This window comes from Panthera pardus, unplaced genomic scaffold (assembly GCF_024362965.1).
Source record: "Panthera pardus isolate Hobbes unplaced genomic scaffold, ASM2436296v1 HiC_scaffold_12, whole genome shotgun sequence".
Lineage (NCBI taxonomy): Eukaryota > Metazoa > Chordata > Mammalia > Carnivora > Felidae > Panthera > Panthera pardus.
The window spans coordinates 18,030,416-18,049,800 of NW_026526677.1; the positions used below are offsets into that span (position 1 = coordinate 18,030,416).

At 54.3% G+C, this 19,385-nt stretch overlaps 1 protein-coding gene across 1 annotated transcript in view; it reads left to right on the forward strand.

Moving 5' to 3' along the window:
* The window catches only part of SYT13 (synaptotagmin 13), a 42,443-nt gene that overhangs the window by 18,550 nt on the left and 4,508 nt on the right, over window positions 1-19,385 (forward strand). Inside the window, exons 2-5 of the mRNA XM_019470195.2 lie at window positions 9,432-9,657; window positions 11,872-12,006; window positions 13,166-13,467; window positions 18,390-18,519. Coding sequence (XP_019325740.1) covers window positions 9,432-9,657; window positions 11,872-12,006; window positions 13,166-13,467; window positions 18,390-18,519 — 793 coding nt within the window. The remainder of the gene's footprint in view (window positions 1-9,431; window positions 9,658-11,871; window positions 12,007-13,165; window positions 13,468-18,389; window positions 18,520-19,385) is intronic.

Below are 19,385 nucleotides of genomic sequence, written 5' to 3' on the forward strand. Positions count from 1 at the left end.
GAAACGGGGAGTTTGTGCCCAGGGAGCAGCTCACCGCACAGGAGGACATTTCTACACCTATCCTACCTGGATCTCTGGGGGGGGGGGGTTCCAAAACCGGGGTGTTCCTCCCAGGGGCCACAGGGAACCCCCCACATCACAGTCAGGCTGGGGAGCTTGTTAGATATGCATGTTCCCCAGGCTCTACCTAAGACCTCTCAGCCAAACCTCTGGGCCTTGGGGTTTCAGAAAAATCTGAATTTTTCACTTCCGCAGGTGGGAATTAGACGCACCCAAGTGTGGGAAGCAGTCCTAACAACCCCGTTCCTCTGACTGAAGGGTACGCAGGGGCAGGGTCTGGGTAGTGGGGCCATCCAGTGGCCTGGGCATGAGTCTATGTGGCAGGAAGACACCAGTGAGCAGTAAAGTATGTCTGGAGATGCGAGGAGATGGAGAAAGGGGCTGGAAGCAGGGCAGAGCGGCTCAGCGCCGGGCTCTGGAGTGAGTCACCCTGGGTTTGAATGGAGCCCCCAGGGGCTCACTAGTTGGCAGTGCAACCTCATCTGGAAAATGGGATTGATCCTGGTAGCACTTCCTAATAAGGTTATATGGGGACTCAGTGAGCTCATATCTATCTGAACAGTGCCTGGCGCAGGTGGGCACAACCACAAGGTGGAAGAGGCTGGGACTCCAGGTTTGGAGAAGAGCTAGTAGACCCTTTAAGACTGTAAGAAATCAGCTTTTGTTATGTTCAGCCATTTATGTGTGGGGCCTGTTTGTTACACGGCAGTCGGCCTTGCCTGACTAATACAGGGCTGGTAACAAGTAGCCCGTCAGCCGTGAAGCTTCAACCAGTTGTGGGTGTGTGCAAGGATGCCCTCTGCAGGGAATGGGCGGTGGGGATCAAGCCTTTGGGTTGGTGAAGAGCCTCTGTGGCTGCACCCCAAATTCTCTCTGGGAGAGTTCTCTATATGGCTGGAAGGAAAGACCAGACAGAGGGCCATTCCCACTCACAGACTCAGCCTCTAGGAGTAGTCCTTTCCTGGAGACAAAAAGACTATTTTCTGCCCATTAACTTCTAGCTTGACCTAATGGACTTACTGCCTGTTGTCCAGACATTAGGGACTCTAATGTCTACTAGGGGAGTGTGTGTGTGTGTGTGTGTGTGTGTGTGTGTGTGTGTGTGTATCTATATCCATCTCGGTCTTTCTATCTAAATTATTAGCGACGTAAAGTTTGCATGCAGTGAAATGCACATATTCTAAGTGTATAGCTTAATTAATTTTGACAAATATTTATACCATAGGCTGTAACCACACCCTCTGACATGCCTCTGACCATGCCGTTCCCCCAGAGGCAACCACTGTTTTGATTTTCATCCCCATCGATGCATTTTCCGTGTTCCAAAACCACATGCAAATCGATGTTTCTCAACCTCTGCACCGCTGCCATTCTGGGTTGGATAATTCTTTGTTGCAGGGAGCTGGCCTGTGCACTGGAGGATGGTTAGCGGCATCCCCGGCCTCTACCCAGGAACAGCCTCCGCCCGCCAGCAAAATGTCTCCCGACCCTGCAAATGTCTCCTGAGTTAAGATATCCGTTGAATTCTGCAGGATATGTTCTTCTGCATCGTGCCTTCTCTTGCTCAGCACGTTTTTGTGATTTTTTTCTGTGCGGTTTGGTGTACCCGTCGTTCATTTCTTTTCACTTTTGAGGAGTATTCCATCATGAAAAGAAGTCACCATTTACTTACTCATTTTCCTGTTGATGGACACCTGGGTGGCTCCCAGTGGGGTGCTGCTATGAGTAAAGTTACTATCAGTATTCATGGGTGAGTCTTTGTGTAAACGTGTATTTTCATTTTCCTTGGCTGGATGCCCAGGAGTGCAACTGCTGGGCCACAGGGTAGACAGAAGTTTAACTTGTAAGGAACTACCAGTTGTCCAAAGTGGTTTTACTATTTTTCCTTCCAAGCAACGTAGGAACCTTCCCATTGTTTCCCATCCTTGCCGACACTTACGGTTGTCGTTCTTTATTTTAAAAATGTTTGTTTATTTTGAGAGAGAGAGAGAAAGGGAGGGTGTGTGTGAGCGAGTGGGGGAGGGGCAGAGAGAGAAGAGAGGGGGGGGGGGGGGAGAGAGAGGATTCCAAGCAGGCTTCACGCTATCAGCGCAGAGCCCGACTCGGGGCTCGATCTCGCAAACCACGACTTCATGACCTGAGCCAACATCAAGAGGCAGACGCTTACCCGTCTGAGCCACCCAGGTGCCCCAATGTTGTCATTCTTTTAATTTTAGCCATTCCGGTGCATGCGTGGTAGTTTCTATGTGTTTTCATACTTTTATTCTCCTGAACAGATGTATTAGTTATATAGTGCCGCGTAACAAATTCTCCCCAAAATTGGTGGCTTAAAATAACACGAGCTCACCGTTTCTGGGGGGTCAGGAATCTGGTCCTAGCATAGCTGGGTCCTCCGGCTCAGGGTCGTGCTGTCCAGGGCTGTGGTCATCTTGAGGCGTGACTGGGGAAGGATTTACTGCCAAGTTATGGGCAGGATTCGGTTCCCTATGGGCTGCCCTCCCTCCCTTGTCACACGGGTCCCCCCGTAGGGCACCCTCAACATCACAGGCTGCTTGCCAGAGGGAGCGGACAAGATGAAATCTAATTCTTTTGTAACCTAATCGCACAAGTGACAGCTCATCGCGTATTCTTTTCATCGGGAGCAAGTCACGAGGTCCAGCCCACACTCAGGGGAAGAGAATTACACAAAGGGGTGCACGCCAGGGGGTGAGGGGCCCTGGGAGCCATTGAAGAACCACCTGCCCCAGCAGCTCTTGTGGGAGAAGTGCGGTCCACACCAGAGCTTCTCACACCATCCGTGGGAGAAAAAAACCTGTTCGGTTTGGCTTTAGCATCTACGTACCTTCTCACACGCAAATTCACGGACAGGAACTCAATGCACGAACCCCACTTTGCATAGCACTGCTCCAGACCTCAGGTTCAAACAAGCATTTCCAACATTTGTTGAGGGTTTGTCATGCTAGCCTTGGTACCAAGGGCTTGACTCTGGTTTGCTTAGCTCATCCTCAATCCAAGCCCAGGAAAGAGGTGTTGTTAGCATTTGCAAATGGAGAAACTGGGGGGCACAGAGAGGTTAATTAACCGGTCCCAAGATCACACAGCAAGTAATTGGCGGAAGCTGGACTCCAATCACGCTGTCTTGTTCCGGGCTTTGAACGCCTGACCACCGGGCTACATTTCAAACTCTTGTACACGAGTTGGTGTGCGTGGTTACGGGTACTGGAGTCCAGAGTGACAGAAGCTGGCAGGTCCCTTGTTCCAGCCCAGCTCCGCTCCGAGGCGGGGGCTTTGCTGAGCTTAGCTGCAGTGGCCTGTGCTTGACATCATCCAAACACTCTGTGTTTGAATCTCTCTCCTCTGCCCTCTGCTTTCTAAAGGTCAAGTATAAGGGATAAAGCCATCTGTCCCCCTTTCCAGCCGAGTCTGCTTGGCTCCTCCGTAGCTCCCAGGGTGACGTGATGCTTTAATATGGATGCCCTAGCACGAGAGCCCAATTTAATAAACAGTCTTTAGGTGAAAAACTTAATCACGTTTGTGACGTTAGGGGTCGCCTGACGCCTCTGGTAAGGTTAAGCGTTTGTTTACAGATCATTAGCTGCATAATTAATTTCTCTTTTTCCGACACCAGCCCCCTAAGGGAAGGGCAGCATCTGTCTTGTGCACTTCTGTGTTCCTAACACTTAGCATAGGACCTGGCCTCTAGTAGGGCTCAATAAATATTTGTTCGTTAGCTGAAGGGTTGTCCCTCCCCCCATGCCATCTGTCTCAACCTGGATTGGGGAAGGCTGAGCCCACCCTGAGGCCACTGAGCTGCTCTTAGGCAGGAAGTGCCATCTTGGGATGGGACGCAGCGGGGAAGGGGGGGGGGGAGGGGACACACAGAGGTGTTACTGAGCCGGCCACCACCTGGCACCAAGGACAGTTGCTGGAGGTGTCATCTTCCAAGGGGTGACTGAAGATACTTTGGGGACGGGTAGGAAGGAGGAAAGGAGAAGAATTCAGGTCTGGCTTCCAGCTGACAGTGGTCAAGTCCCTCCCCCCGCCCCCCATCCCGTGGAGTGTTAAGTCTTGGCACATCTGGGTTGCCCTTGGGCCAACCCACAGTGTCCCTGGATGTCCCGTGCGCCTCAGCAGCCACTGAGAAGCCCCCGGGGAGGTGGCAAGAGGGGAGGGGTGTGACCCAAGGTGCCATGGGGCTGTGCCACATGAAGCTGCTCTGGGTCCACACTCTCAGCAGGAGCCAGGGGCCCAAGGGGACAGGTGAGAGGCAGGGACAATCTGCAGAGACTCAACAGAGGGGTCTCCCCTCTCTGTACCTGCCATGCCAGCACAATTGGGGGTGCCTTAATTGTTGAATGTCCGCCCCACTGGGAACCTTCCTGGACTCCTGCATCGACATTGCCAGGCCCTTCCCCTGGGTTCAAGGGACATTTGGAGAGACAGTCCCCACTTCCAAATCCCGCCCCTCGCACACTACGGTGCTAGGCTGGAGCTCAGGTCCTTCTCCAGGGGTCTGCTCCCCTGGTGCCTCCCTCCTCCCAGGAGCTCTCGCTTGTGCCCCACTCATAATTCTTTCCCAGCGCCCCCCCCACCCCACTCCCAAACCTCTTTTCTGCTCCTGGGGCACAGAAGTTCCAGTCATTTAAGGGGAAACATAGATGCGTTTGAAAGATGCAGTGGTGGGGTGCCTGGGTGGCTCAGTCGGTTAAGCGTCCAACTTTGGCTCAGGTCATGATCTCACGGTCCGTGAGTTCGAGCCCCGCGTCGGGCTCTGTGCTGACCGCTCAGAGCCTGGAGCCTGTTTCCGATTCTGTGTCTCCCTCTTTCTCTGCCCCTCCCCCGTTCATGCTCTGTCTCTCTCTGTCTCAAAAATAAATAAACGTTAAAAAAAAATTGAAAAAAAAAAAAAAAGAAAGATGTGGTGGAACCAGGGTTTTGAAATGCAATGAATACGGTTGTACAAGAGAACGAGACAGGGAACCAGCAGCTGCTTATGCTACTTGAAGGGAGTGGTGTAGCAGGCATCAGACCCTGCCCCCAGTGAAGGGCGACAAATCGCTCTCCACCTCAGGGAACCATTGCCACACAGGACCTTACCAGGGCAGGGCAAGGATAGACCGCAAATGAGGATGCCTTCGGCTGGATGCAGAGACGTTCAGCAGGTGGGAGAGGCGTCTCACCCCAGGCAGTTTCTCTCCACCGGTCATGGCATCCTGTGTGCTCATGACAGAGGCGGTGTCTCAGTTCAGGATGCTCCCCGCTGCCAACCACAAAGACCCCAACCCAAACTGGCTGGCACAGGAAGGACCGCATCGCTCGTGCAACTCAGAAGTGCCGAGTGGGGATACCGGGCTTGGTTGATTCGGAGGCTCCGTAACACTGTGACCAGAGAACACAGCTTCCTTTGTTGTTCCCACCCTGCTGTCCACCATGTCAACTTTGTCCCAAGACTGGCTCGTCTTGCAGTCACCAGACGGGGCCACAGGCTACCTGTCCAGCAGGGGAGAGGATCTCTCCTACTTCCGTGCCATGCAAGTCCTTCCATTCTGCCTGTCTGGGTTCGCTTTCCGGGACAGGTGCCCACCCCTGTGCTAAAAACAGTACCCAGGAGCCCCTGGGATCACATTAAGCAGGTCCCCCTGCCCCAACCCAGAGCTGGGGCCGGGGAGGGATCCCGAAAGCCAGGGGATCTGGAGGAAAGGCAGAATAGAGAGGGAACGGATGTTGGAGGACAGCCAGGAACACCCCAACTTTGTGCTCTGGCGATGCATTTTAAGCTCTTGTCACAGGCTCTTGAGCTCATCAAGGGGCTCACAAATTCAGAGCCAGCGAGTAGGAAGGAGCGCTGACCCAGGCTCTGCGGAGGCTTGAAGCAACACGGAGTGAACCTCAGAACTGAGCCCCATCGTTCTCTTTCCATGAGAAATGTGGAACCAGCCAAATTTGGTCCAGCTAGAAATGAATCAACACAGCCCTCGTCTGAACTGATTGAACTGGCATGAAAGCAGATATCAAACCACGGAAGTGCTCCCCCAACCAGCCAAGTGCCCTTAGTTCTGGACCCAGTAAGGGACAGATAGGAGGCGTTGGAGAAGGGGCTGGGTGGCCAGCGGCCAGTGGCAGGCCGGGTGCCTTTGTGCTGATGAACAGGAGGGCGCAGCACGGGCCCAAAGCCCAGACACTGCCGTTGCCCCTTTGCGTCCAGCATCCCAGACAAACAGGGACTGTGTTTTTGAGAAGCAGGTGCAGGGCAATGGAAATGACACAAATTTGGAGTCAAAATGTCTGAAGGCTCAGTTATATAACACTTGTCAGTTGTATGACCTTCAACTTGCTCAAGCTTCTGATTCCTCGTGCGATAATATAATAAATGTAATGTTTTTTTTTTAATTTATTTGTTTTGACAGAGAGAGAAGGTGTGTGTGTGCGTGCGTGCGTGTGAGCAGGGGAGGGGCAGAGATCGAGGGAGAGAGAGAACCCCAAGCGGGCTCCACGCTGTCCCGACACGGGGCTCGATCTTATGAACCATGAGATCAAGACCTGAGCCGAGGGGCGCCTGGGTGGCTCAGTCGGTTGAGCGTCCGACTTCGGCTCAGGTCATGATCTCACGGTCTGTGAGTTCGAGCCCCGCGCCGGGCTCTGTGCTGACGGCTCAGAGCCTGGAGCCTGTTTCGGATTCTGTGTCTCCCTCTCTCTCTGCTCCTCCCCTGTTCATGCTCTGTCTCTCTCTGTCTCAAAAATAAATAAACGTTAAAAAAAATTAAAAAAAAAAAAAAAAAAAAAAAGACCTGAGCCGAAATCAAGGGTCAGACACTTAACGCCCTGAGCCACCCAGGCGCCCCGATAGTGTAATAATTGTAACTCGGGCTTGGGTGAAATATCGGAGGTGGGCACCACTTTGTGGAGGATAAAAAGACGTGGAGACCTGTCATTGCTGTCTATGTGTGTGTCCGTTGGGTGCCCCGGGCTCCAGTCAGGGGCACAGCCTTCCTCCCCCAGCTCACTGACCCGCTTTCTCATCCACCCCTCCTTCAAGGTCTGGCTCACGCCCTGGCCCCTCCCCGAGGCCCTCCCAGACTCCTGCTTGCCCCCTGCACGCACCATCCACTCTCCCCCAGGGCTATTCATACAGACTGCCCGATGCCTGCTCCTGTACTCCGGCCCCAAACTGCCAAATATGCCTGCTGTTTACTGTCCAGCGTGTGATTGACTCCCCAGCTCCCCTGTACCTGCAGATAAAGAGCTGTGTCTCTCACCTCTCTGTAGCTCAGAATGCAGGAGTGGAGCAAGCCTTGAACTCACATGTCACTTGAGGTGACAAACTCAGAGAGGTGCAATGACCTGCCAAAAGTTGCTCAGCTCCGGTGGCACGGTCAGTATTAGAGGCCAGGTCCCTCGATGCCCGGGGACACCGTCGATGGAGCGAGGGCGCAGAGGGGACCTGAGTTTGCAAATCGCACAGGTCCCTCTGTGGGTGGTTGCTGTGCGTAGCGGTGACAAACGTTTCTGATGAGTGGGTGTCGTGCCAGGCAGAGGCTTGAAGGCGGGAAGGGGGTCGGGAGCCACGGTTGCAGCGGGCTTTGGGGTCAGGCCGATCTAGATGTAAATGTGCGGCCACCCCGCTGTCTGCTCCTGGGCGGCTGTGTTCCACTTAAGTCAGAAGTGCTTTTCCAGCCTGTACGAGCCGGGCACACTCAGCAGAGACTGGGACAGTCTGGGTTGCGCTGCAGTCTGCTGGGCGGTGTTTCCGAGAGAGGAAGGAAGTGTTTTATCCCCTCTAAGCCCTTTAGGGACTTGGGAAGAAGAAGAGGTAAAGCAGGAGCAGGCCACCTGCACGGCGGCCGCCTGTGGCCCTTTTGAGCCCCGGTGCATTCCTGGATAATTAAGGTCACCGAGGTCCAGCCTCCCTCGGGGATGGTCGGAGACAGAGTGTCAAGGAGAGCAGAATGTCCGGGATTTATCCCGGGAGAGTGAAACGTAGACTGTGGAAACACTATAAACACCCACTTGGAAACCACATCAACTTCTGAGTGCTGTCCCCCTCCAGGACTGCATCACCCCCACTGCCACCCCTGCCCGAAACTCCCCAGTCCCTGGGTCAGAGAGCAGCCTTGACCCTTGGCCAGCCCCTCCAGCAGCCACAGAGAGGGGAGAGACAGCAGGGCCAGCGAGGAGGGCAGGAGGCTGCTTGGGGGACTCTATTGTGGGTCTGCACCTGCCCCAATTTGAGGGTTATTTTATGGGTTACCCACCCAGCATTTTGAGTTCTAGGTCTGGCCATCAGTCCCTGACTTCCCGGGGACTAGGCAGACCCCTGATATTGCTGCCTGGTATATAAGTTGGAATCCCTTAGGTAGAAGAGATCTCAGTCCCTAGTGGAGGGAAAGACAGAAGATTCCACTGGTCTGTGTGACGCAGCCCTGCATACTTAAAGCTTCACAAGCAAGCAGGCCTTTGTGTAGAGAAAAAGATGCCCTTTCCTCCAGGTGGACTAAGACCCTACCTCAGGGCACACAGCTGGGCATGTGGTGCACACACTGCATTTCAACCCTCACTTGCCCCTCATCTGGGCTCCTTTGTGCAGTGCACAAACCATACAACCGAACATGGCAGCCCTAGCCACGGGTTTATATTGCATACTCCCTGTGAGCAGACACTGTGCAGGCACCAGGGATACAGAAGGAGCAAGATAAGACATAATCCCTGTGCTTACGGAGCTCACACAGGACTGGAAACAAACAGGCCAACCTATGAAAAAAAAAATAACAATATAGGGGCGAGCTCAAAGCTATAAAGCAAAGAGCAGGACGTGGTGAAAGGGAGGGACAGGCTTGGGGGAGGGACTTAATTTATAGCAGGTGGAGGTGGGGGTGGTGGTTTGGGGGGAGGGGTTGGGGTCCAGAAATCAGACTCAGAAAGAGTTCAGCCCTGTTTGAGAAGCAGGGAGCCCAGTGACTGGAGCCGTGCAAAGGGAAGATTCTGGGACAATGTCAGAAAGGTGAGTAGGGCCGGGTTGGGCCAGTGCTTGTAGGTCTCTTGAAGGGGGGGGAGGGGCGGTGAGAGAACAAGAAGCAGGTGGCACAGGTGATGGGCCCGAATAACCCCAGGGGACACAGCAGAAGACCACTGGGCAGGGGGAGGCAGGGGGTGGATGAACCGGGCCCAGATGTCATCACAACCGCGGTGTTGTGGATTCTGGTGTGTTTGAAAGTGACATTTTGGCTGCTTGGGTGGTGCCTCTCGGAGCATAAAGGGACCCCAGCCCTCCCTCTTCCTCCCGTGAAAGGGTGGGTCATGGCTTCTCCTTTCTGTGGGTAGAAAACAGGCGGGAGGTCTTCTCGTGGACTAATCAGAGTGACGTGTGTTTGCAGTTCAATGTTAAAAAGTCCACGGAGCCCGTCCAGCCCCGAGCCCTCCTCAAGTTGCCAGACATCTACGGACCCAGGCCGGCTGTGACAGCCCCGGAGGTCATCAACTATGCGGACTATACCCTGAGGACCACGGAGGAACCTGCTGCACCTGCCAGCCCCCCGGCCCCGAATGACAGCCGCCTCAAGAGGCAGGTCACAGAGGAACTGTTCATCCTTCCTCAGAATGGTAGGGGTCTCCTGCCCCTCGTTCTTCCATGGGCAGTACTCAGGGGGGCTCACGGCGTCTCATGGCCAGCCCCGGCATTTGACGCTGGGCAAGCACGGGGGCACAGGGCCTGGGAATTACTGTCCTTTATTCCTGCAGACCTATTGCTACCCGGCTTCTCTCTGAGGCCTCCAGCTTCCGACTGGGGAGTGGAGAGTCCTTTTCAACTCACGTCGAGGGGCCATGATTGAATCGTGGGCTTCCAGAGTCCCGGGGCCAATTCTCTACCCTTCTACGTGCTCCTCGTGGGGCCTTGGTCATGTGGCTAACCTCTCTGGGCCTCAGTTTCCTCGTACCTGAAACGGGATTCTACTGTTGTCTTCCCGGGAGGGCTGTTGCAAAGTGTAAATAAAATAATGCATATAAAGTGCTTAGCCCAGGGCGTGGCAGCAAAGGTGTAACCAAAGCGTGTTGTTATTATTGTTGTTTCTATCCTGCTTCTCATCAGCGTCCACTTCGAGATGCAGCAACCTTTCGGGGTACAGGGCTGTGCTGGGCACTGGGGCAGATACGCGAAGCAGGCACAGCCCCTACCCCAAAGAGCATGCAGGCTCTTTGACAATAAGGAGGCAAGAAACACGTCCAGGAGAACGGATTCTTGTGTGGTCTGGGGTTTTATTTCTGTGGTCGGAGAGGCAGACGGTACAAGGGGAGGCAGCGTAACTGGCTCTGACGTTGACCCCAATTTTTACGCATCTCCTGGCCTGGGTCCAACTGGAGCGCATGCTGGCCGGTGAGCCGGTGCCCCCGCCCCCCACCCAGAACCACAGCGATTAGCCTGGCGTTTCTTCAAGAACAATTTGCAAGGTGCCTGTGGCAGGAACGCATCTGCCCAGCTCTTAGCCCCGCATTTTAAAAAGATGTCAAATAGACCCTCTGAGGACCCGACAGCTTAAGATCCGAGAGTGGGGAAAAGCTTGCACGTGGAGCGTTGGGGGTAGTAATCATAATCACAAGAGGGCTCCCCTTTCTCGGGAACCCCAGGTTTCCCAAAGCTCGGGGGGAGCCAGGATTGGATGCTGCCCACCAGGAAGAACAGGGCAGCGTGTCAGAGTCTGGAACTTTAAAGAATTCGGAACACATTAGTTTGTCTTCTCTTTGTCATCGTTTGTCATTGTTCCCCACCCCAGAACGCTGGTTCCATAGACATCTATCAGGAGTTGATTCTTCAGCAAATATTGACCAGAGGCAAGGGAGTGCAGGCGACGAGGATGCCAAATTCATCGGACACTGTTCCTGTGATGCCCAACGTGTCCTGCTCCCACCAGTGTTGATCCTCAGCCCCCCCCGGGAGCTCAGAATTCCGTTTCTGGAAGCAGAATCCATTCTTGCATTGCCAAGCCGTGCCAGCTTTGGTCTGGCTTTGATTTGGCTTTGAATTTGAAGGCTGAGGTAGCCTGAGAGGGGAGAGCTGTGGGTGCCAGGCAGGACCCTTCTGGCACTGACCCTGCTGTGATCATCCCCGTGGCGCCCCTGGGAGCCACATGAGTCCTGTGTTCATGACGGTCTCGCTTTACGCGTTGCTCACATCCTGGTCAGTCTGTTCCTTACTTAGACGCACCAGAGGAATTTTTCCCCACGCGCAGGAACCCCATAACAAGCCATTTAGGACATTAAATAGGCCTTTACGTGTCTACCCTCTAAAGTTGTTCTGAGAATCAAAACTTTTTGAGTTCCAAGTTGCTCGAAGTGGAGTCGGCTACAGCTGCTGGATCCTTTAATTCCCGTATTATGTTTGACTACCGAGAATCTTCCAGATGTTTGACTCCTGTTCCAGTGAGGGGCAGAGTGAGCGATATGTGTGGTCTGGGGGGGAACTTCTGAATCATTTAATGCAAGTAACTCTGGGAAGGGGACACTGTTATCATTCCCATTACACAGATGAGGAAACTGAGGTTCGAAGAAGTCAAGCAGCTTGTCCAAGGTCACGTAACTCTTAAGTGGCAGCTCGTGTGTGACACCAAAGGCCATGTCTTGAGCACTGGGCTGTGACGGCCCCTTAACATGCAATCCCAGGACCGCAGGTGTCACCCTGGGGTGGCCACCATGACTCGGCCCCCGGCTAGAGCGTTTTTGGTTTCCATTCGTGGCATGGGTAGCACATGGGAAAGAGAGGATCTAGAAAAACAAGGACCATAATGCGGGTGGCAGTGACAGCCTTACCTCTCTGGACAGGTGTGGTAGAGGATGTGTGTGTCATGGAGGCCTGGAACCCAGAGAAGGCTGCCAGTTGGAACCAAGCCCCCAAACTCCACTACCGCTTGGACTATGACCGGCAGAAGGCGGAACTGTTCGTGACTCGCCTGGAAGGTATTACTTGTATTTGACTTTCATGGGCTTCCGTGGGTCCGTCTTCCCTGGAGGAGCTGTACAGGAGGAATGGGAGCACCTGAGGCTGGAGGGAGCACTCAGTGCTGGATTAGCACTCGGTAAAGAACGGACCGTGAAGTGTGTGTGCGGTGGGGGGGGGGGGGGGGGCGCGGAATCCACTCCCCTCTCATATAACATTCAAAGTGGAGAATCCTGGTTGGCCTCTTTCTCTTCCAAATGGTGATTCAAACCTCCGATTCAGGGACCAGGTTCCTTCCATCAGGGTCCCCGTTATCCTCTCAGGCCTCCTTGTCATCTGTATCCAGCAGGTGGAGAGAGAGGGAAAAGAGGGAGGGAGCACAACCACCCCTTAAAAGCCATGACCACGCAGAACATGCATCACTCCTGCTCAGACCCCATTGGCTGTAACCCAGTCACATGGCCACTGAATGCAAAGGAGCATGGGAAATGTGGCTTAGCAGGTGCTCAGCAAAAAGAGGAAACCGGGTTTTTGGCAAACAGCTAGCTGTCTCTGCCACAGGTGCCTTTGACATTGAATGGGGCTTTGTGGGGGATAAAGAGGGTGTTCTGAATGGTCAGCAAAATTTCTGTAATCCAAGAACTGGTCCAAGGGGTCAGGATGCCCCTGGTCTCTCTGCCCCAACAATTTTGTCATCGGCAAACAGAGCTAAGACTTTGCAAAGGAGCTGGGGCTGACAGTGGGCCATTCTGTGGCTCCCTCTCTCTCTGCCCCTCCCCCACTTGCACTCTGCCTCAAAAATAAGATAAACATTAAAAAAAAAATTAAAAATTACAGTATCAGAGCATAAAAGCCCTCAGCCGTTTGCGGGCCCCGGCATCTTGGGGAAACCTCAGAGTCATGAGGTGGGAAGGGCTCCGGGAAGCAGCCAGTCACGTCCCTGTTCTCCAGGGGAAGACCAGCGTGTGCTGACATTGGCCACCTCGGAGGGTCTCCCATTGCTGAGTGTCTTACTGAAAGGCGATTCCGCAAAGCCAAGGTGGTCAGCCCTGGGGCTTTCGTACCCCTGAGGTCATGGCCATTAAGCTGGATGCGGCAGCTCAAAGCAGGCCTGTGTTTCTCCTCTACCCTTGTCCTTGAGAAAGTCCCACGTCTGTGTTGCTGTCTCCTTGGCTGCAGCTGTGACCAGTGGCCACGATGGAGGCTGTGACTGCTATGTCCAAGGCAGCGTGGCCAACAGGACGGGCACCGCAGAGGCCCAGACGGCCCTGAAGAAGCGGCAGCTGCACACCATGTGGGAGGAAGGCCTGGCGCTCCCCCTGGCGGAGGAGGAGCTCCCCACAGCCACCCTGCTGCTGACCCTGCGGACCTGCGACCGCTTCTCCCGCCACAGCGTGGTCGGGGAGCTCCGCCTGGGCCTGGACGGGGTGTCTGTGCCTCTGGGGGCCGCCCAGTGGGGTGAGCTGAAGACTTCAGTTAAGGTAGGGTGACCTTGCACCAGGAAAGTTGAAGCCTGTTAGGGGAGCATGCAGCGGCAGGACTGGGCCAGGGCTCGCGAAACAAGCGTCACGGACCTTCCCCGGGTGTGCGGGTGTGTGTGTGCGAAGACGCTCGGTGTCGTGAACAGGGTGGAGGGCTGGAGCGGACTCAGCCCAGGCTATGGAATTTCTGGAGTCTGGTTTTGCTTCTAGCTTGCCATGTAAGGTCCCCCTGCCATCATGGAAAACACATTATGTGTGATTTGGCTTTGATGCTGGGGGAGGGGGGGAGAGTAAGTGGGGGAGGAGCAGAGGGGGGAGAGAGAGAGAATCCTAAGCAGGCTCCACACCCAGCGTGGAGCCCGACACGGGACTCGATCTCATGACCGTGAGATCGTGACCTGAGCTGAAATCAGGAGGCAGATGCTCAACCAACTGAGCCCTCCAGGCGCCCCAGTAATGGCCCCATTTATATTCACGTATACTCCCTGTGTCCCTGCTGTGTGCCAGGCACTGCTGGGGAGATGAGCACCGTGTGGAATCCCTCTACCCAGAACTTACAGGCCAGAGGCATAAATTGGAGCAGACGAGTGACATTGACAAGGACAACGATGATATTGGACATGCATTGAATCCTAAGACATGGAAGAAAGGCCTAACCTAACTCTGATGGAGAGTTCTAGAAGGCCTGGTGCGAAATGGCGTCTGTACTGGGATTTGGAGGATGGACTGGGCTAGGGACAGCCCCAGAGCCCGGTGCTCTCTGTTGTCACCAGCCCTGGCATGGTTCTCCCCAGCCCTCTGCTGTCAGGGGAGCCGAGGGTGTGAGAGGAACGTCGGCTGAAAGGCTGCACTGCTCAGAGAGGGGTCTCTTGGAGAGCAAGCCATCGATCCTCCCAGGTCAGGGCAGCGAGGGGTCGGAGACATCAGGGCTGTAGGACGGTGTGTGATTATTTAGGCTCTGGCGTCAAGGCCTTATCCAAGGGCTTCCACAGTGGAGCCTAGAGAGAACCTTCTAGAAGACCAGTCTCAACCTGCTGGCCGGCGCCTTCTCGGGGAGACTGGGTGGCCTACAGAGTCCTAAGTATTTACTACCTGACTTTACAGAAGATGTTTGCTGACTCCCATGCTAGAGTGATAAAATACTAAAAAAGCATATTCATTTGGGGGTACTTATCTATCAGCTGCTGTGCTTGGAACTCTACCCCAGTTCTTTCCCGGAGCAGCCTGGTAAAGGTGACACTGTGACTCATTTACAGACCTGGAGCCTGGGGCTTAGAGTAGCTGGGTGACCCTTGCATGGTCACCCAGCTGGGACATTGCAAGCGGGACCTCGGGACCAGGTTGGTCTGGCTGTGAGTCCTGTGCTGTCCCCTCACCACCATGCCATGTAAATGCCGTCTAAGTGCCCGATGGTGTATGAGGCTCCATCAGTTAGAGCCTTCCCTGACGGACGCCTTCAGTCCCCACCTGCCTCCCTTTTTGCTATAATCTCTTCCTTGCCTTATTTTTCTTTCTTTCCCAGCCTCAGAAAATGGACAAAAATTTGCAGCCACTCTCAGCTGGAACCAGGCTGTTCTGAAGCACAGTCTCTAATTAGCGCGTGGTTTGGGATTTGTGCGGAATCACAGCCCGGGGGGCCTGGGAAGAAGATCGCACACTTTGGTTTATTCGGCTGGTAGAGCAGCTTTCTCTGGAGGTGGAGGGGCTCCCCTAGGGCTTTGGAGACTTTGGTGCCGCCAGGGCCGAGGGAGCCTATCTCTCTGGAAGTCTCAGGCCTTCTATCCTTCCCCCTAGAAGAGCAAGACACGTTCGTTCATCCCACAAACACCCTGCCCGGTTTCCAGCCTGTGCCAGGCACAGCGCCAGGAGCTGGGGACACAGCAGAAATTAGCACCGGGCCCTGCCCTCACAGTGCACGCATTCTAATCCTCATCATGCTCAGAGGGGCCACTGTGCCTCAAGGACACTCTCACATCCTCGTGGCCCCCTGGCCTGCTTCCACACACGTGAGCAATGACTGCAGCATGCCGTCCGACCTAGGAGCTGGCGCCCCGCGGCAGGTGAGGGTGGCCCTCGCCCCAGCTCGAGGGCGTGGGCTGACATGAACAAGGTGGGCAGAGCCTTCAGTGGCTGCTTCGCTCCTCTGTGGGCTAGAACGGGTTAACGGAGGGGCCAGCCAGTTCTTGCCGGAAGACATTCAGCCCGAAGGTGGCGTGTGCGTCATCAGGGATCATAGAGCAACCCACTCGGAGGGCATCTCGAATGATTCGCTGAGAGCCCAAGAGAAAGATGGGGGGCAGGGTGTGGGTGAAGAAGGTTATTTTTGTCAGCAGGTACTTGGAGCATCAGAGTTGAGCTGGCAGGTGCTGCTAAAATTGTCTGGCTGGGGTGCAGCCGGCTGGGCTCATCCAGGGCCTTGGCACCCTATACAAAGGTGACGAGCCCTTCGTGGGCTGATGGGACCAAGCTCCTCTTGCCTGGTCCAAGGGGAGCAGGATGTTTAAGCCGGATCATCCTGTGGCTACAGCACAGGTCACCCATGGGCCTCCAAGAAGCAGCCTTGAATCGGGAGGCTGTGGTCCACCCTAGTCTGTTGCTGCCCCTCTGGGTGCCCGGACAAGTCCCTGGGCCCGGCTCCTTCACCGTGGAACGAGAGGTCTGAAGAGCCCTGGCTTAGGACCTGGTCTTCGGTATCAGACCAGACCTCCATTCAAGGCTGTTTTGCTACTTCTCTTACTTTGGCTACATGACCTCAGGTGGGGACGTGCTCTCTGAAGCATCAAGATCTTATGCTTAAAATGGGGACAAGATTCGCCTGGGTGGCTCAGTCGGTCGAGCGTCCGACTTCGGCTCAGGTCACGATCTCGCAGTTCGTGGGTTCGAGCCCCGCGTCGGGCTCTGCGCCGACAGCTCGGAGCCTGGAGCCTGCTTCGGATTCTGTGTCTCCCTGTCTCTCTGCCCCTCCCCCGCTCATGCTCTGTCTCTCTGTCTCTCAAAAATGAATAAATGTTAAAAAAAAATTTTTTTTTAAATGGAGACAAGATTGGTATCTCTAGGATTGTTGTCAAGATTCAGTAGGACGTCTCACCCTTCTTTCTCACTGTGAGAAATAAATCCACCGACCCAACCAGAGGAGGGACACCGAAACTCAGAGTACAGTGGAGTGAGGCTTTAATCAACGTTCTTGCAAGAGCGGGTGTCTGAGGGACAGGCACACCCCGGGGCAGTTACAGCAGACAATTTATCTCCTAGCGTGAAGTCCCGCCCCTGGTTCCTCATTGGCTGAGGACTACAGAGGTTACAGCCTCACTCAGACGACGTCTATGCCCATGTAAGGCAAAAATCAGTCTCATTGGAACAGAGGTACATTCCCTGAGGTGACGCAGAGACCCTCAGTCCCTCCTCCCTTTGTTCTTTGGCACACGCTCATCGCAAAGCCCGCGAAGATAAGCCCGAGAAACGGAGAGGGGAAGAAGAACCAGGAAGTGAAGTGTCTAAGCGTTTGGGGCTCCACTGTGGGGGGCTGGGGTTCATGCATATTTCCAATAGGTTGTAAACCTACTGTTAAGGAGACAGCACAGCTTTCATCTGGCATTTCTGAAAATGAACCCTCTCTCTTACTTCTTGCACTCACACATAGTTGACGGTGTGTCAACCGTAGGCCGGGTCCCGGGAGCCGCTTTACGGACCTTGCCTCCTAGTGGGATAGATAACGTAATCGCGCCTCGCCCGTAATAAGTGTTTAATTAGTCTTCGCTGCGGTTACTCATGTCATTGCCAACGTTCCTGGCAGCTCCCGAATCATTCTGTCGTGTGACTGGTTACTTAGGGCTGGTGGAATCGATACAGTCACGTCAAAGACATTTTTCCCGGAGGAAAGGGGTGACGGGGGCAGAGGGCTTAGCCAGCCTCCTCCAGCCTCACTCCCAAATCCCAAACATCCAGAAACAATATGCCTGCTTCACAATCTCAAAAAGTGGTGGCTGTCCTTCCTGGATGACCTTCCTGGATGACGGGTCCCCATTCCACCGATGAGGAAACGGAGGTGTGGGGAGTGAAATGATGGACCCGAGGGCACCCAGCTAGTAAATGGTGCTCAGCCCCGGATGGTCTGGTGCTGAAATCTGTCACGCCACCTTTTGACCGTGGCACGTGTCTGTCTGCCTCCTGTGGGGGCCTTTTTTGGGTCATTTTTTGTCCCTCAGTCGATTTGTTGAAATTCCAAACAGATTCTTGTAGGAATTTCAGCGGAGACACTCTGTAGAGCCACAGACGGAGGAAAGGCGTGCTGGCTGTTTGACAGGGGGCGTCAGCACCTCCTGCAAAGCGAGGTTATTGCCGGAGGTCTCTGGTGGCCCTCCTAACGTCGCATGCCCGGCTTTTTTGTTGACACAGTTGGCCGTTCTGTTGACCAGGCAAGGCCCTGCTCCGCATTCGTACATCATATTATTGACTCTCAGGCCTCCAGGGACTGGAAGGAATTATCTTTTCAAACAGAGTAAGGAATCGCAACTCCCCACTGCCGCAGGAACCTGACCGGTCGAGGCAGCGGTTCTCAAACTGTGTCCCCGAGAACCCTAGTGTTCTATTAAGATACCCCAAGAGCTTGTGGGGGATGGCGAAGGCTGAGAAGGGGTCCCGACCCTCTGCTCCTGCCAGATCCTAAGTGGCATCTCTTTGATGTGTTTTAGAAGTTGGGTTTGAACATATGATAATTTGGAAAATCACAATTTGCGGCAACTGAAAAATTCTTATTGAGGCGCACGCGGCTTAGAATTCCTCGGTGCCCTCCTCCCTCTGTAAGAAAGCAGCCTTGATGGGTACGTGGTTTCCAGGATGCCTGCTGGATACAGGTCCAGTGTGACCCCAGGCTGAGCATTTAGTGGATGGGTCCCCCTCCTGTATCCTCTCTTCTGTTTCAGGAACCATCTGCGGGGACTGGAGAGGTCCTTCTATCCATCAGCTATCTCCCAGCTGCCAACCGCCTCCTGGTCGTGCTCATTAAGGCCAAGAACCTCCACTCCAACCAGCCCAAGGCGCTCCTGGGGAAGGGTGAGTGAGAACACACTCCCTTCTTTAAATTCGTATCTGTTTACTCCTGGGCCGATCCCTCCATCGGGCCCAGGTGTGAGCTGCCTGGAGCTTCCTACGTTCCAGATCCATCATGAGAGGAGCCAGTCTTACCCACGGGTCAGAGGAAGCCAAGGATAGGACCTTAGCCACGGACTGGAGCATCTGGGCTAAGAAGAAACTTAGCTTAGCCCATCACCCACACCCAGCTGGACTCACCTCACCAACTGGTGTCTGGAAAGCTAGGTCCTCCTGTCTCAGCTGGCCGTCACCGTGTGCCCCACGCACCCCCCCCCCCAAAGCCTCTTCTCTCTTCTCAGTCTTTGTCAACCTGCCACCCCCACACCAGCTGAGTGCGGATGCTGGCAGAGGGTGTGTGGGTGCCTGGGCTGAGGCGGCCTGAAGCTTCGGGCATCTGTGCCCCATATACCCAAATAAGCATCTCTTCAACATTCTGGAAGCCTCAGGTTTTGCTTCTGGATACCCCAGCACAGACCCCGAGTCTGGGGACTGAAACGGGCTCTCTTGTCAGGGCCGGAAACGTAGCAGTATGCTGCTTGGACCCAGAGCCAAGTGCTCATAGCAGGGGATAAATAAATAGATATTTATAGCAGGACACAAACTGAGAATTGCCACCGCATTCATTACCTTTGAGCCAACTATTTGGGGCAAAAGAAATCAGAACTGGTTTTGCCGTCAGATTCCTGAGCCAAAGGCCAGAGTTCAGTGCTTCCTCTCCTCCCCTCCAGACAATTCTTTGCCTCCTACTCTTTTTTTATTTGTATTTATTTATTTATTTATTTATTTATTTATTTTACAGCTCCTGTCAGGACAATTACAGCACAACA